The sequence below is a fragment of the Harpia harpyja genome, chromosome 5, assembly GCF_026419915.1.
Source record: "Harpia harpyja isolate bHarHar1 chromosome 5, bHarHar1 primary haplotype, whole genome shotgun sequence".
Taxonomy (NCBI): domain Eukaryota; kingdom Metazoa; phylum Chordata; class Aves; order Accipitriformes; family Accipitridae; genus Harpia; species Harpia harpyja.
Genome location: NC_068944.1, coordinates 9,088,658 through 9,107,037, shown reverse-complemented (window position 1 = coordinate 9,107,037; position 18,380 = coordinate 9,088,658). Strand labels below are relative to the sequence as shown.

Below are 18,380 nucleotides of genomic sequence, written 5' to 3'. Positions count from 1 at the left end.
ATTAAGTACAAATAGACAGAGCTAGAATGTACTATGTTAACGGTAAGACAAACTTGTCATAGCAATGTCAACCAAGAAGTATTCTACTTTCAAATACAAACTGCAACAAGCAACGTTGTGACCCAGATCATCATGCTTTATTGTATTCACCTACAAACAGTCAAATACTTGTCTTTGTAGAAGCACAATATATAAAGCTTATGGAGGCTTTAAATACCACTGCTTTGAATTTGTTACTATTCCAGTATTTGTCAAAAGTGAATGGTCTTTATTTGGCATACTGGAGTTGTGCAGGAGGACATTGCAGGACTGCTTTAATGCCCCCTAAAACCTAAGACAGTTCAGTTCCCATCAAAAAGGACAGCTTCACAACCTTCTAAATTTTAACCAGAAGGGCTGGCTTCTTCAAACGGTTCAGCTAGCTAAGCTTCCCCAGGACACCACATGCTCTCCTGCCACTGATATTCTCCTCTCTCTCCTCTTATCCACTGCCAGTCCTCCTGCTGGGGACGGAAACATAAAAGCAGTCGCCACCCCTCACTGAGCAGAAGATATTCTGCTGCCCAAACCAAGAGAAGGGAGACGTATCAAAACCAGAATTGCACCTCAATTATAAGTGTTACAGTTATTTTTAGTACTAATTCTATTTTACTTTCCATTATCACTACTAACCTCTTTAAAACTCAAAAATAATTTATTTCCCCTTACTGATTTTGTCATTTCCATTTGACAAAAATTGATTCCCTTGCACCCCTCTGTTTCAGACCCAGCTAAAATTAATACATTTTTAATTTGCTTCCTTTGAGCCCTAGCAAGTTCAAAGATGGTAACAGAGCTCTGGGAATCTTGCAAAATTTGTCAGTTAGCAGCCTGATAGCAGAAGAACTGTATTCTGAATTTTATTGTTTATTTTTTTCCAGTAACAAAGGAGTGGATGTATAAATGGGTGAAAAGAAAAGATTTTTGAGAGCTTCATAAACAGAAGTTAACAAAAATCTTCAGCTAATTCAAGACACTCTAAATCATTTAGTTCCACTCTCCAACTGTACTAAAATGGAGCTATAGTGTATTATTATTTAAAATTCTATATATTTTCTCACAATGAGACAGAAATCCACTCATCTCTTCACAAAGCCATGTTGTATACTTAAGTGTCCAGTAAAAGTTTGGAAGCAAGCTTGCCCTATCTGATGAAGATAAATAGATTCACTCATCATATTCTTCTCTCCCTTCCCTAATACCCATTTCCATGAAATGAATGAACCAATATTTTCAAAAGCTGCACAGAGATTCTTCCACTCTATGAAGAAACTTCACTGTTTGGAAAATTTTCCTGATGAAAATATTCAGGTCGACAGGCAGAAGTGGTATACCTAAATGTCAGATTTTACTGTCATATACAGGTGGAAACTGAAGCTCTTACAAATGAATAGGATCCACAGTACTTAAATGATTTTGGAACTTTGTACTCCTTGTATTGAAACACCAGTCTGCTCTGTCATGGCACAGCTAATTAAAAAAACATTAATGTGCTTTTTCATGCAGCACTACCTTTGTTTATCTGTCAGTTTAGACATTGTTTGTGAAAATTTCTATTGTCTGTGCCTCCATAGATACAAAATACTTTGTCTGTAAACTACATCTGCTGAAAATGGAAATGTCCTTGTAAGACATAAGTAAAGAATGGCATGATTTTCAATCAACTTGTAAAAACAGTTTTATCTATCCTGGCAAATCAAAGACAGAAAGTATATGACTAGTAAACATTTATCATGGATAGCTAATTTGTTTTGCATTAAGAAAACTGTTGTCTTTTATGATTTATGCTTGTGTTCTGGTGTGGGATATCCAAATAAAGCAAACCAAGATAATTCTGTGGAACAGCCATTTTTTAAAGTTTACAGAACAAAATGCAATATTTACTTAATTTCAGAATATTGAATAAGGTGCCCTAATAGCCTTGATGTTTTCAGTATCACTCAGAGTGAAGCATCTCATTGGTCAGCATCCAGATGTCTGAAAGTTTATCTCCCTTATACTGGCCAGTGTCTTTTTAACTGATCTTAAATAATTTTTAACATCCAGCTGTGAATAAACAATTGCAATTTGCAGTTGTTGATGGGCCTGTTGAAGAACAGGCACTATATAGAATTTGAGGATTATGTTTAATTAACAGACAGTGAAATTTAATATTGAGTAGCAACTTGAAGCTCTAAAAAGAAAGGTTTTCTAAAAAAGAATAAAGCAAATACTTAGTGGCAGTCCACTGAAGTACCTGTTCATTCCTATTTGGAAGAGTATGTACTGTAGAAATGATAAAATTCTTGGGATAATAAAGGTTATTACGTAAGTGCTTTTATGTGTTACACTGGCAGTATCTTGTGTAACTTCACTAATTTACAAAGATTTGTACTAATAAACATATTTGCAAGACAAAATTTCATTTTTCAAGAAGGTAAAATACTGGCTCAGCTTTGGTTAAAAATCTTTAATGCAGGAAGTGTAAGATCCTTGAAAAATGTATACTGGACTCTGGTAGCATAAACTGCTGCGTTATGGTGGGCTCTTTGCACAGACGCAGAAAGGGTGGTATCCACTTCCCTCTGTCCAGAGTATCCTGTTTCTGATACAGAAATTTCTTACAATTTTAGTTAGTTTTAAGATATTTGTTATTTACTCTTCATTATTCTTTACACTGACTGATATTTGGGATGAAATTAACAAACATTTAAGCAAACCCTACATGGCCGAATAGTAGAGGGAAGTCCTAGGTGGTTGTGGTGTTAAGGTGCCAGAGTGCTAGGTCCAGTTCCAGCCACGGCACATATTTCCTTGATAACGTGAGACATAAATCCTCTTAGAAACAGAATTAATTCTCTCTCCGTCTATCTAAAGTCCAAATCTTTTTATGGAAAGGTGTATCTTGTGGTGACAGCAACTCCCTACATGTTGCAACTGTGGAAAAAATAACACAGTACTAATAACAACGACAAAAATACAGCTCTTCCATGACCCCGCACAGAGGAAAACAAACAGAGGAATCTGATGAGGTTTTGGAATATTGTCCTATTTATTTTGCGTGTAAATGACCCTGTAACACTTATTAGAATAAACTTATTCAGCTGCATATAGGAACTGCATTTGGCACTACTTCTCACTTTATAATAATATTAAATTTGTTTCTCTGTTTCATGCACATTTCTCTTAATGCTTTTTCCATCAAAATCATTTCTGTTAACCAGTCTTCCCATTTTTAAATAAAACCATCTGATTAAAAGCACTCTATGCATGAAAAGAAGCTCCACAGGAAAAATATGAAATGAACAATACATACATGACGTGTTGTACCACTCCTAAGCTGAGCCTAATAGTTTACAGAAAATGTGCTGTACCAAAAATACAAGAGACAACTATTGTGGTTCAATTCCGATCAGTCTTAGGGGAAGCTTATGCAATTTCAATCAAAATTAGAACTAGAAAGCTGTATAAACAGCACTTTCTCTTGCCTCCTCCTACCAATCCATGAGAAGCTTGTGTGTAATACCTGTATCCCAAACAGACATATACAGAAAACATTTCATAACAGCTGTGAATCTACCAGAAGGAGACCTCTGGATGCTGAAACAACATACTAAATAAGAGTGAGGATCTGAATTCACTTTACAGCCATCTCCACTGTCCACCTCTCATTATAAAGACTGAAGGGCTGATGCTCAACTCCAACTCTCAGAGACTAGAAAGGAGACCAAGAAAGCCCCAGTATCAAACCATTCAGGATCTTTGAACGCGACACAGGAACAGAGTCAGCACAAGTATGGTCATCCAGGAAAGGTAGCAAAACAGTTAGAAAATTCTATTAACAGAGCAACGAGAAAAGAGATTACTTCCCCTCACCTTTTTCTTCATTTTTACATTTTTGAAAATTGCATGAACTCTCCACGTTTTTGCAAACATTGCTCCAAATGCAGTTGTGTATCCCACTGTAAGAATCCATGTTCGGACCTAAAAATATATATATATAAAAAAAGACAAAGCCATTTAATTTTCAGTAGACAATGTGGATATCATCATTTTAGCCAACTTTTTTCTCAAGACCTTGAGAAAAAAATATTCAAAGAACTTGACAAAAATATTGACATTTCAGCATTGTCTCATTCATCACTTTTTTTCTCCTCCCTCCATCCCCTCTCCAAGTATAACAAATCTGGATGCTGAATTAACAATCTCTGCCATATATAAAAACACAACTCTCTTACAATATTCTGCATTTTTTTTCACTTTTATTGTGTTCTGTGCAGACAGAGGAAAGAATTACTGGAGGAAACCAAGAGCCTGAGACTATAAAAAGTACCCGGGGAGCTAATACTAACAGCAACATTTTGAACAGAAATGAACAGAGAAGTAGAAATGTTATTCAGACTAAATAAGAGGAAATTGCACTATGCGAGTGTCCTGGTTTTGGCTGGGATAGAGTTAATTTGCTTCCTAGTAGCTGGTATAATGTTGTGTTTTGGATTCAGTATGAGAAGAATGTTGATAACATGCTGATGTTTTCAGTTGTTGCTAAGAAGTGTTTATACTAAGTCAAGGACTTTTCAGCTTCTCATGCCCAGCCAACAAGAGCTGGAGGGGCACAAGAGGTCAGGAGGGGACACAGCCAGGACGGCTGACCCAAACTGGCCAAAGGGGTATTCCATACCATGTGATGTCATGCCCAGTATATAAACTGGGGGGAGTTGGCCTGGGGGGGACAGATTGCTGCTCGGGAACTGACTGGGCATCGGTTGGCGAGTGGTGAGCAATTGTGTTGTGCATCACTTGTTTTGTGTATTCCAATTCTTTTATTATGATTGTCATTTTATTACTGTTATTATTATCATTATTAGTTTCTTCCTTTCTGTCCTATTAAACTGTTCTTATCTCAACACATGAGTTTTACTTTTTTTTTTTCCAATTCTCTCCCCCATCCCTCCGGGTGGGGGGGAAGTGAGTGAGCAGCTACGTGGTGCTTAGTTGCTGGCTGTGGTTAAACTACAACAGTGAGGTATGCATCACTTAATGAGAATTCCTGAGAATTCTGGAAAGATAAGAAAAACTGACCTTAAATTATAACATAGGGAAAAATGGCAAAACGGGAACATAGCCTTGGTGGGCAGACCTCAGGGACAAGACCTGAATCAAAGATAATACCTGCAATATGGGCCTAAGAAAAAGGAGATGGTGAGCTTACACAGAACGATGGAGTAATGGGACCCTGAGCTGGCCACAGCTTTGACATAGTCCTGTCTAGACATTTTCCTCATACTGAGCTTCCCAGAGAAAACCAGAAGATTTTAAAACTAAAAAAGACATGATGTCTTTAGAGTAAAAAACTAGAATTACTTTTTTTTTTTTAATAGAAAAACGTCAAATTGACCAGGGAGGACCGAACACAAGTTACAAAAGCTTTTTGTGCAACTCCCCTCCTGCCCATAGCATCCTTGTAGGTAGGTCCTCACTTTCACACTTGGTTTCAGCTAAGCCAGTGAATTTCAGAATTATAGCAAGCTTGGCACAGCCCCCTCTAACTCCTCGGAAGTTTCTCTTTTTGCTACCCTGGAGGTTTGGCTGTTTGAAAGCTTTTCTGCCCTGAACAGACTGTTTTCTTCCTGAAAGAGGGACCAAAGACTAGAGAGCGTAGCAGGTGGAAGACCACGCGAGAGGCACAGCAGGGAGCTGGAAGCCTACAGCTGAATCTGAGAGCCTGAGAAATCACAAGGAGGGGGAACAATCTCCTCCTCCCTCTAGAGACTCCACGTGGGCCGGCTGTCAAAAAGGGAGACTGCACAAAAGCAAACAAAGAAGTAAAAATAAAATGCAATGTATATTGCAGACGGAAAAACTGGGGGAGAGACAATGGCTAAAGACAGGGAAGGCAAAGGTAGAAAAAGGGAAAGCCAGCATTCTTTTGGTCATGTTTACCACGCATCCTTGGCCAGTAGAGCTGGAAACCAGGAAACCCAGACATTCTGAGAAAAGATTTTGAGAAAAAATCTTTAGATGACCTAAAGGCAATGTTTTTCATTGGCAACCAGCCTAGTTTCATATCTGACTTCTGGAGAGTTTGGGATTTTTAAATTGTGACTTTAGGACATGCATATTGATGAGAACCTAGGTGGTGTAGTCAGAGGCAAAACTTGGGATCTAAGATAAATATTAGGAACGATCTAAATGTTTCACTTCTAAATACACATTATCTAGTTTTTGCCTTTCTAAACGTCTTCAGAATTTCCATTTTTGTATTCAAAACATGATTTTTTTTCCCCCAAATTTTCTGTGGAATAGAAATTCTGAGTTTTATTAATTAGTAGTGACTGGACATCAAGGCAGAAAAGAAAAAAATATGACTCACTCAAAAAATATTGATAAAGCAATAAGAGATATAAGATGAGTACAGTTCCTTAAAATAAATAAAGAAATAAGATACATATGGTCAATAATGGTGAATTAGTGAGAGAGAAGTACACACAGAACTGGCATCTTGGGTCTTGGCAAAGAAGAACGTATACAAATGGACACCCAAAACTGTTTAAGAGGGCATATGCCCCAAACTGATAACACTGTGCACCACGCAGGGACACACACCTCAAGTGTGCAAGTGTGAACTCAGGGGGTGCTGTCTCACCAGCGTGGGCATTGCCAGGTTGCAGTGATACACACAAAGGTAGGGAGCCCACATCTGCTGCAGGACGGGTGTGTATAGAGGAACCTGCACCCCCAGAACAAAGGGTGTGCTGGTAACCCACGCGTCCGGTGAGCGGGAGGTGTCTGCATGTAAATCAGCGTGTGCGTTTATTAGAAAATGTTGGGATTACATATAGAAGACCGTTTAGGTATTTGTATGTATATATTAACATTTTATTAGCATCTAATGTTGTGGTTTATCTGTTGCATTGCTGATATGGACCATGAACCTGTAGTTCACTGATTGCTGGTTAATCTTGCTATTAATAAAACCAGTAAACCAACGGCGATTAGATTCAAACGGCGTGAGTTTTGCCACTTGGTGACATACTTGAATGCAGTGGTGAAAAAGAAACCCATAACCAAAGAAAATGGGAATAGATATTTAGGTCAGCAAAGTATTATTTTTAACTTAAATATGTTTTCAAGTTTTTGCTCATTGTCCATTATCATACATTATGCTAATAACTTCAGTAAAACCACAGTTAGATCAACTCTGAGTGATTTAAAAAATACATTTCATATCAACATGTTCATATTAGCCAGTTACATCTTTTTTTGACTTCACGTCAACTGAGCTGTGATAACCATACTTAGCATTCAATCTTTTTGCTGCTATTAATAAGCATTCAGCTCTTTTGTGTACAGTTTAGTGATATATTTGGCAAACAGATACATGGTATTTTCATGTCTCTAATAAGACTCTGTTTTGTTCTCACTGAAACAGCAATTGCCTCTTGGGAATAGTAATAAATTCAATTATGCTCGTAATATGTTTCTAACCTGATATTCAGAAAAATTTTATTTCTAGCATGTTTGGTTCAAAAAGTTTTATGTATTCCTGATCTGGACTGTGCAAATTAGAATAATATAACTATTGGCTATATTAGAAACATTCTAGCTTAAACATACCAGGAGATTTGTCAAAATGAAACCGTTGTTGCTAAGAATGAGATGGTAAGTTTCAGATGAAAATAAATTTTTAATTTTGAAGAAAATTACCTCAAATTTGTCTGCTATAATTCATTAATGCAGCCAGCAAAATTAAAAATTTAGAAAACAGCAAAAGTCTCTGAAATTCATATATCTGCCCATTTATATTCTTAAATGTGTTATACCTCCAAATTCCACTCATTTGAAAGAACATGATAAAAATAACACCAATAATTGGAGAGCATGACCATGATGTTATACAATCAATCAGTAATTCTCTCATGTTGGAAGCTTTTAATGATGCATTTCAACAGAATAAGCCGAGGAAGATCACCCTCCTGCCAGTACCCACCAAATGAGCAGGAAAGGCACGTCCTTAGAAGACGGAAAACTTGCATTAAAATCCCTACTCCAAACTAGACACAAAGCCCCAAAACATTCCTATGCTCCTATAGAAGGATAATTTGTAAAAATAGCTACTGTTTATCTTTTTCTTAAAACGTTAGGTCATTACAAAATTCCTCATGCCTTCACTGAATTTTAGGATATACCTTCAATTATCTGCTTATATTTCTTGGTTACTTCTTTTTGAGAATAAGATGTTTTGACTAATTGAATATCTCCTACAAATTTTTTGTTTTCTATCATTCAAAGACAACTCGCAAGTGTCAAAGGACTTAATACGGTTTGGTACACAACAATCAACTATGTCTGGCAGATGCTAAAACGTTGTTTCCTAATTCTATTTTCTTAATGCTTCCTACATTATTTTGATATAGGGTCTATTTTTGAAAATACTATCTATGCACCCATGATTGGAATTTGTGCTTTTTATAAACTACTTGATAGAAGCCCTTACAGGTGCATTACTTGTGACAACTGAAAAAGCTAGATATCATTTATTTAGTGGACAACACAGCTGACGACCACCAAACACCAGAAGTGTCTCCACAAAGAAACAGACCATTCCAGGTCATTTTCCAGACTTGGAACAGACATGATGCTTATTTAAAACAAACAAAAATCCACCTCTGTCAAATATGAATGTTTAAACAAATGTTGTAAGGTGCTTAAACAAATGTTGTAAGGTTCAGCTAAAGAGTCACTGCATTTATGAACAAGGTCCTCCTTTTATCTTGTAGGAGCATTTCTTTTCAACTTCCCTTTGCAACAAAAATCCTCTGGTTTAAGTCTATCCATAAGGTGCTAAAGATCTTTCATTTTTTTAAGTAAGACTATTCTTCCATTATATAATAAGCACTGGTAGCTTAAGAGCCTTATATAAAGTTACTTCCATTTGAATCATATTTCCTCTCAACCTTGAGCTTTAGCTGGCTAGCCTACGTTTTGAATGCTGCTATTTCATATCTTCGCACAAATCTATCTGCACCTTTCCCATCATTTTGTTATGTGAATGGTGAAGTGGTTACTATTTATATCTCTGTGTAACAGACCTACAAAGTTATTTGATATTACAACTCATTATTAATAAAAGAAGCCATCTTACTGTGAACAATGAGTTAGTGAGGGGAAATTAGTAAGTGGTGAAAGCATCAGAAACATCCTGAACAAAGAAGTAAAAGTCTCTCCTTGTTTATATACTCTAAGAATGAAAGTTACAAACAAAAACACTATTTTAGGTACTGTTAACTTTCAGATAAACAACAATATTATTTGAATTTATTTTATTACAATTACAATTCTACATAAAATTATAAATTAAGGTTATCCTGGAAAAGGGACTGAATTGATGAATAGTAAAAAGTTTCACTTTTAAAGAAGTTCCATTATTTTCTCGTATTTGACCACCACTGCATATGCATTCAGAAGACCACACAGTCATGAGCTGACAAGGAATGCCTGGGAAGGTATTGAGCTCATGAAAGCAATAATAAAAATTTCCAATGCAGTTGATCAAGAAAGTGATTTATTCTACTCCTCTGTTAAGTTGTAAGAAAAAAACATATACCAACCTTCTGAACTGAATATACTACATATTCTCCTTTTTTGTGTTGCAGCTTTAAACTTGCTATACTAATCCAGTTTGCCAATATCAAGCAAACAACAAGAAGATGGGGTTAAAGACTCGGAATGATGAATAAAGAAAACCAAATATCAGCACAAAGAACTTCCATGTGTTGCCTAAAAAGCTACAAACTTCTTATCACCTCTCCAGGCGACTTCTTTTTTTTTTAATAACAATTATTTGAATGGGATAGTGAGACAGCTTGGTTCTTTAACAATTTCTTCTTCAGTTAGCAAAACATTTAGATTATGTTCGTGCAGAGGAATCACTCAGATTTAACATTCTTTTTACCATCTCAAGACCTTAATTTTAATGGTTTCTTTTAAATAAAAACTTTAAAATCTTTCTTTCATAGGACTTGACACTCCAGACACTCTCCAGCTTAGTTTATGAGACTCAGACGATTCATTTTGGGAATATCAATAATTAGCCAGTTTTGCACACATACCGGGTTGGAAGCTGCAGTGCCCACAGGGTTAGGCTGCAGCTGAACATTAGTGCTGAGCAGTTTGGTGGCATCTTTGTATTAGACTTAAGCACTTAAAAGTGACAAACGCGAGAATAAACCATGCTGTGGGTTTAGCCCTGGAGAGCACAATTATCTTTAAGCAGACAATTCTGTTGATTTCTGTGGACTACTTATGAGTTGAAAATTAAGCACCTTCTATTTTTCTTGGCAAACTGGGGACATAAAGGATAATTATGATGAACAAAAATGTGTCATCTCAACAAGTTTTCACTGGGGCTTAGTCCTGCTTCTATTAACCATGGCAAAATCCCCAGTGGAAGCACAGGCAGGCCCCATTAAATGAGTTCACCCATTTGAATCATACTTTTCTCATTTATATCGAACATTTTTTGACATGTGTTTATGACTTTTAACTCATTCTTTAGAATTTGTGTGGCACCAGCACAGTTCTTGTAAAACATAAGTGGCAATAACATTAGAGAATTGAATCCTGCTGTTTTCACATAAATTAAGTACAGTGGTTCTTCACATGCTGTGAGATCTCCTGTAGTGATTTCTTAATATATTTCAGACCATTTTTCAGAATTAATGCACGGGTAGTGTAAAAGATATTACAATTGCTCCTGATTCTATAAGGGGGCTTTAAAATCTGGCTGTTGTCCTACTGAAGGTGAGGCAAAATGTTCTAAAAATATTGCCTTAATAAATGTCTGGCAAGGTTGTGGTGTATTTGCTTCAGCATATGAAATAATTTTGTTTCAAGGATCTCTTCAGCCTTGTAACTTTTGTCTCTGCTTTTTTTTTCCCCCAAGAAAATGTCATTTACTAAAATAGAAGCTGATCAGGCTTATGTTAAACTCAGTAACAGAATTGCCTTTGAATTAAATAGGAGTGAGATCAGTCTCAGACTGAATGACAGTGAGGACAATTATGGAAGTGATTATACAGAAAAGGGAGATTAAAATTAACAGCTAAACAATTAAGTAGGAAATAAACTAAAGAATACACTCAAAATGAAAAAGGCCAGACTAAAAATACAAACAAAGGCTATGGTTTCCAGAGACAAAGAAATGGATTAGAGGTCCAAATCCTTTTGCAGTTCAGTAGGATCTGAGTGTCTATCTGTTGCTTTTTTAATTCCTGGCCAAAATTAAACAATTTGAGGAAAAGAATTAGGCAAATATAAAGTCCAAAGGGGGAAAAAACCCCCCCAAACCTATGGCAATGCCTGAAGAGCATAAAGGGTACAAATAAGGAGCACATCATCACCTACTAACCAAATATCAAGGCTAGATGTTATTTGGTAACATAGGGTCTAGTCCAAGTGGCTCTTGCCCATGGTACACAAAGACAGCCACAGCTTTGAGATGGCACTGCCCAGACGCTTTCCTATTAGTTCCCCCAAAAATAGTTAAACAGAGAAAACTCGAAGTGGCAAGGGAAGACAAAACAGGAATAAATAAATAGAAAGAAGGTTCATACATCTTCTCCCTCTCCCTGCTTTACCATTAAAGGCAAGTCCCTGCTTCCAGAGCTGCTCTCAGCCAGTTCCACAACTTTCAGAGTTTTAGCAAATTGCCCAGTGTCCCCGTCATCCTGCAGCCTGCCCCCATCCCTAGGAACCCATTCCATAACCTCACACCTGGCTTTTCCTCCCTGCTCCTCACCGCAGCCTCTCAGTCTCTGTTTGATGTGGTTTTCAGGGTCTCTCTCCACTCTCCTACCACCCTGCAACCTCACCTCACGCAGGCTCGGGGTTTCCTAAGGAAAGGTGCAATGTGGACCGTGGAGTTCCAGCTTGCCTAGCTGTTCTCTCAGTGGGGAAGACATAAGACTATGAAAAATCAGTAAAAAACAACAAAACCTGCCATTCAGATTGCTACAGGACACAGAATCAGAAGTGTTCATGATCCATAATTAAGAATAATATTAGCCAAAACCCCCCTAAGTGCTTCTGACAATCTGGATACATTTAAAGGCCACATTTTAAAGTACACCTTTGAGAAGATAAGGTCTATAACATCTAGTATTGCCATGAATGTACGTGTTCTCAGGATGTCTGAGAAAACCACAAAGTCTGGATAGTCACGCACACTGCAGTAGGTAGCTGGACTTTATCAGTGGCATCTCTGCTCTTTCCTTCTCTCTTTCTGTCTCTCTACCCCACCCCACTGTTTGGTTCCTTCTTTCTGTACAAAGCCTGTTTCCAAATGCCTGAATCATGGCTGAGAGCAACTGACTGGAATCTGAAAGCCTGAGCACTATCTGGGATGGATGAGGGCACCATTGAACACCACAGGTGTGCAGAAACCTTCATGAGCTCTGTTTACTTTACCCAAGCCAAAACACTGACAGGGCTTAGTGAGATCACTGGGAATCACAGAGTATCTGCCTGGTTTTGGCAATTCATATCAATTATGCTAATTAATGAGATAAACAAGATAAAGTATGCTTAATTTTAGTGACTGTATAAATCGCAAGACTTAGATCCTCTTATCTTTGATGTAACACCTTTGCAGAACTTTGGAGCATAAAGGAGACTGGAAGACAATTGCTGTCTCCAGAATAGCTATTTCCCAGAACAGTGTGAATCCTATACTGAACTATTCCAAACGGATCATTTGGCACTTCCCCTGTCACTCCAATCACCCAGTGCAGCACACTCTCTAGGAGAAAGTGCTGCGACACATCAGGACTACCAGAAGTGAGGAGAAGCAGAGCTGTTCAGTCTACTACTACCTAACACACCAGACCTTTCTGTGTGGAGACTATGGGCATTTTACTGCAACCTGGAGTAATTAAACAATCTTCTTTTCAGCCCCAACCTAATCAGTTATATCCAGTGAATATGAACATCATTTTATTTACCTACTTGAGGGAGATGCATAACAGAGTAGACTATGCTCCTCCTTAGGACCATAGTAGCCTTTCATCCCACAGCAGTTCCAATTTGCAAAGACATTACTCGTCTTAAATGTAAAGCATGAAATTCTCAGTAGAACGTATTACAGAAGTCTAAACGTTATGATCACATGTAATATTCTCTCTATTTTAAGTATCTCTATGTCAGCTTAAATTCTATTCATAGGATATGTCACTGGCATTGCTAATTTCAAGTCTCTCTCTTCCATATAATGAATGCTTTCAATTATTTTTCCACTTCCTTGCATTTTTCCAGTTGGCATCACATCTCGTTTCACACCCTTACTTCTAACTTCTTTTTTGCTATGATACCATGGTAATTCTGAGATTAAAAACAAAGATAGATCATTCTCATTCTCATTCTTTCCCTCATATCTGAAGCACTTTCTACTTTGGCATACATATTCATTTAATGAAATATTATACTGCTTTTCCTTTTTCTGTACAACCAATAACATTGCTATTAAGTAAGACATGATCTAACAGTTCTATAATACACTGACCACTTTCTCATAATTCACTGCTTTGGATAGTTTTAATTCCATGTAATTGGAGTTTTACAATATGACACCTAATCTCTAATTCTGACATGGAACTAAATAATGCTACATTTGGTATTATGAATTCTTACCATAAGAACACAAATTATTGTGTATTTAAATATACTTGATTACTTTTCCATAGGAAATGGGCATGCCAAGATAAAAATGAGTTAGTTTGGGAACCGATTACCTACTCTAGCACAGAGTCAACACTATATAATTTCAAAGACTTATATAATACCCCTATTCAGCAAATTATTTGACCATACGTTTAAAGTGCTTTGCTGACTCTCAAATACATTTAATACTTGGTTCTGTATTTCAGCATATTGACTTGTATACCACATGCTCCTACAACCGCTGCCTTACAGAGTGGAAAATGGTGGTACAACTTATCAAAGAAATACTTTGAAATTTTCAGGTGTTACTGGTGTAATTGTGGATCATGTTTCAGTGTCCTTGGAATATTACAGCATAAAACATATGCCATATGTAGATATAGGTTGCAGAAAGTCAAAAAGACCAGGGACTGCAAAGCACATCACCCTCCAAACAATGCTACAAACACTGTGCTATAGAGGAAGCGCACACAATAGATTTGGAATGTAATACCTACAATTTGGAAACCATTTTTCCTGAATTTTGTGGGTAGACTCAGGACTATTTAAGGACCTCTTACAACTGTTGTCAAAAAACTGACAGAAAATTAAACAGATACCATATGTAACATATCTCACTAAATAAACTTGCTATTGTGTATATACTGCTACTCTGGTGAGACCTAATCGCTTTTGGAATATAGAAGACAAAAAGGGTGATTACTTGGCTTAGAGAGGGGATAACACTAATGACAGCTTTTTAGTTTTGCATGTGCTTATAAAAGTTGAATCAAAATTTTTCCTTCCCTACAAAAAAAATCTCTCCCTTCATTGACATGGCTCTTCTCTGTGCCTGAGATGTAGTTGTTATTCCCACATGTTTTTGGCTTACTGGCTTTTTATGATCACTCTCCATTGTAGCTGGTTCTTTTAAAGAGTAAGCCACAGTCTTGTATAAAATGGGAATTTTAAACTAATCTCTAATATGGCTAGAATGGGTAATCAAAATCATGCATTTCCAAGGAAATGGACGATCAGGAGAGATTTGTACTGGCCTGATCCTATAAGAACCGGTATCTGTAAGTAGCCCTTATGAAACCATTAAGCATATTGCCCACATAGAAATAGGGATGTTCATGACATGGAGCCAAATGTACATGCTGTACCCAGCACTTAGTGGATGTTTTGGGAAGAAAGGAACAGAGACAGAAGAGTTACTGAACGGAAAAGTGGGTTTGTCTCCCATATTTATGCATTCCCCAGCATTACTTCAGAGTTTTCTAGATACAAGCAAAGTGCATTGCTACAGTCAATGGTGGCCATGTAAAGATGATTTCTAAGAGAAGCATAAGGTAACCCATTGAAAAAATTATAATTGGAGGAGGAAGTTTTGTAAGAATTGTTTTAATGAGCAGGAGGTTAGAAAAAATATTCCCGATAGGTTGCTTCTGAAGGGTTTCTTGCATCTATGAGTGTAATTCTAATTGCTGACACAGCTGGGATTCATAAGATAAATCGGTAGCAATGTACAGGAAAGCACACTCAGAAATGCTTCTCTACAGGACTGAAAACCTGGAAAACCAAGACTGGGAAGACATTTCACACACTCTGCTCTGTTGATATAACATTTAACTACATTAAAAAAAATAAATCTCTGTTTAAAGCATGTGGCAATAATTCCTAATCAAAGTTTGGCTTTAAGAACACAGTATTCTCCTCCAACCCTTTCTTTTATTGGTCAGTTAAATAAAGTCATTATCTTACTCAAGTGCCCATCCAGATTCTTCCCTCTATGGCAGACAGAGAGACTTAACATAATGTGACAGATACAAATTGAAAAAAAAGAAGAGATACGTAAGATAAGACAGAACAAAGCAGCCCTCACTCAAATTTTGCTGCATTTAGAATGTGAGAGTAGTGGTTACATTTTGAGAAGCCAATTAGAGAAAAATCAGATAGCAGAAATGTTTTAGCTCAGAGGCACAGGATTTTGGATGTTGATACATTTTTCAGAGTTAAAACTGAGCTGTTTCACATTTGAAGGAGGACTTAAATTTAGTTTTACATGGCTAAATCTGGGTGCAAACCTGTTCCCTAGAACAGCTCCATGCTGATAAGTAGCTCTGGTTCCCACTTTCTTTCCTACTGTTCAGCACTGCTTGGCTCCTTCAAAAGGAGGGTTGTAGCCTAGTCATAGAATGGCCTACAGCCTGGCAGTGAGGTCAGGAGCTCTGAATACAATGCCCTCAAGGCTGAGCAGACATCAGGACCTAAAATTTGCCCTTCCTGCCACTAGATTGTTCTGAAGGTGAGAAAAGAGCGGGGATTGACATCAACAACTGGCTTCCTAATGACACTTTTGCTCTGTTAGAAGCTGTTTCACAAAAAAAGGGCATAATTGCTGCATAAAAAATGGATGCTGGCATCTTCCACTTCCTATTGGCCCTTACGTATTCAGAGAGTTATAGAATAGTTTGGGAGAGGTGAACAGGATGGTCCTTTTGAAGCCTTTGAGGCACCTCTTTCTACTAGCTGTATAGAGAATTTGCACTCTAGCTGTAGGAAGACTGGCTATTCTCTCCTTCTCCTTTCTTTTGCTGCTAACGTTTAGGTGTCTAAAATACAGCTGTGTCCAGGCCCGACTAAGGAAGCTAAGACTTTGCACAGAAAATCCTGTATGTTCACCTATACTATATCTTCTAGTGCATCTTGGCATGTACTAAAGAGGTCTCCAGTGTTTTGAAATGGTATAACTGAACAAATCAGATGATATTTCACTTCTATAATAGTTCTGGTCAGTATGGAGGATTTCAGTTGAAACACTGGGATGTATCTGCACCAACTAGCTTTAGGCATCCAACCTTCATGCTTTGAATTATTCTCTGGAAGTAAAGTTTCTCTCTCTCCAATAATGACATCAGAGATTCAGACTCCTAAAAAAAGGTGCTGTGAACTGCAACTTTCTAGAGACTTGAAGAAGGATCAAAAACATAATGAGGACAACTCCTGAGTAAGTCTGATATTCTTAGGCAACGGGCCAAGCATAGTCTTAGGATTTTTTGAGGAGAAAATATTTGATAAATTTAAATGCTGGTTGTATTGGTTTTGGAAGGAATATTCCTGCAGTGAAGTTCTTTCCTTTTCTATGAAATGGCCTCTGTAAGTCAGGCTGCATATTACAGTGAGCAATTAAGACATTACATGCTTCCAGGTGGACATATTTAATTTGGTTTCAGAGTTGCTTGTTTTGATTTAACTAGAATATATTCTACATGGATCTAGGCTTGTGTGAATTTATAGTGTAGCCTGGAAATAGCAGTAGAAGTCTTTGGAGATTCAGCCAAAAAGACTGAGTAAAAAGACCTGGAGAAGCAGCAGTCATGAAGTCTAAAATAATACGGAATCTAGAAAGAAACCGTAGTAGCTTCACAGATGTTACTAGTTGTCATGCTGCGAACACAACCTTTAATAAAACATCTTCATATATATAATTTCAAAACAAGAAAGTACATCTACTGTTTTAGTCTGAGGCCAAATCCCAATGCACCTGAAGCTTTCACTAATAATAACAATATAGCTTTGTGCATGTTTCAGAATTTGGTTCCAGAAAATATCCCAGGAAAGAACTAAGAGAATCAGTGATTAAATGGAATGAGACATGCAACTACTGAACTTTTCCGTTTGTATTTCTCACAGAGCTTCCTGCAAGACTATCTTCAACTAGAATATATGGAATTACTTACTGTGCAAAGTGTCTCAAATGTCTTTTCGGAGACAAAGGATCCATCAAGACCAAAAAGAAAAATAGATGCATAAGAAAGCATCCCTCCAAGGATAATAAGGTTGTTCATGTAGGGACTGGACATCTTTATTAGTCTATGGACAAAAGGTGATAGTGCATTAAAGACGGAAAGATTACTGCCAGGCTGTTAGAGCAATAAAGAAGAGCTTTTTGTAACCAGGCAAACAGATAACCCTTCTTGTAGAACTCCATGAAATCTATAAGCATGCACACTATTTGCTGTTTTATAAAGTCTAGCATTGTTTCAGGTTTTTGAATGTTTAGTAAAAAGACCTCCTATTTTACTGATGGATTAATTAGCTAAGGTTAATGTTAATAGCAGACAGTCAAACATAAATAAAAAAATTACACTTTCCAGACAGTATAAAAGAACGTGTCTTAACAGATAGACAATCTATTTCAATGTCAATTTATTACACAGTGATTTCAATTAAATAGTTCTAAAATATCATCTTTCCACAGCTTTAACTTCTTCCTTATATCTATATATATATAGATGACAGACTCTACAAACATAGCATTTAAATATGAAAGAAGCAGTGATAGAAGTAACATGAGTGTCTTACTTCTGATTTCTGTTTTTGATGTTAAAGAACAGAAATGCACTGGCCATTATCATTCCTAGGATGGTGAGGGCAGAGAGGATGCTGTAGAGAGGCAGGGAGATCTTGCGTAGCTCCTCTTGTATAATCGTTTTGTCCTTTGGAGGCTCAAGTCCTAGAATCACAAGAAGAAAAAAAGGCTAAAGCTCAGCCAGATGTAGAATTTCTGTAAGAATATTTGCCTCTCCTAAGTGCTACACCTCTAATTTAGCAGATTTAGCAACTGTGAACCACATCAGTAGCTGATGAAATCATTGACTTTG

At 37.1% G+C, this 18,380-nt stretch overlaps 1 protein-coding gene across 4 annotated transcripts in view; it reads right to left on the bottom strand.

The window, feature by feature from the left end:
* GABBR2 (gamma-aminobutyric acid type B receptor subunit 2) overlaps positions 1 to 18,380 on the bottom strand; it is a 490,947-nt gene that overhangs the window by 152,737 nt on the left and 319,830 nt on the right. For all 4 annotated transcript variants that reach the window (XM_052787480.1, XM_052787483.1, XM_052787481.1 and 1 more), the window contains 3 exons: positions 18,082 to 18,232; positions 17,457 to 17,589; positions 3,895 to 4,002 (listed from right to left, as the gene is read on the bottom strand). In XM_052787480.1, coding sequence (XP_052643440.1) covers positions 3,895 to 4,002; positions 17,457 to 17,589; positions 18,082 to 18,232 — 392 coding nt within the window. The remainder of the gene's footprint in view (positions 1 to 3,894; positions 4,003 to 17,456; positions 17,590 to 18,081; positions 18,233 to 18,380) is intronic.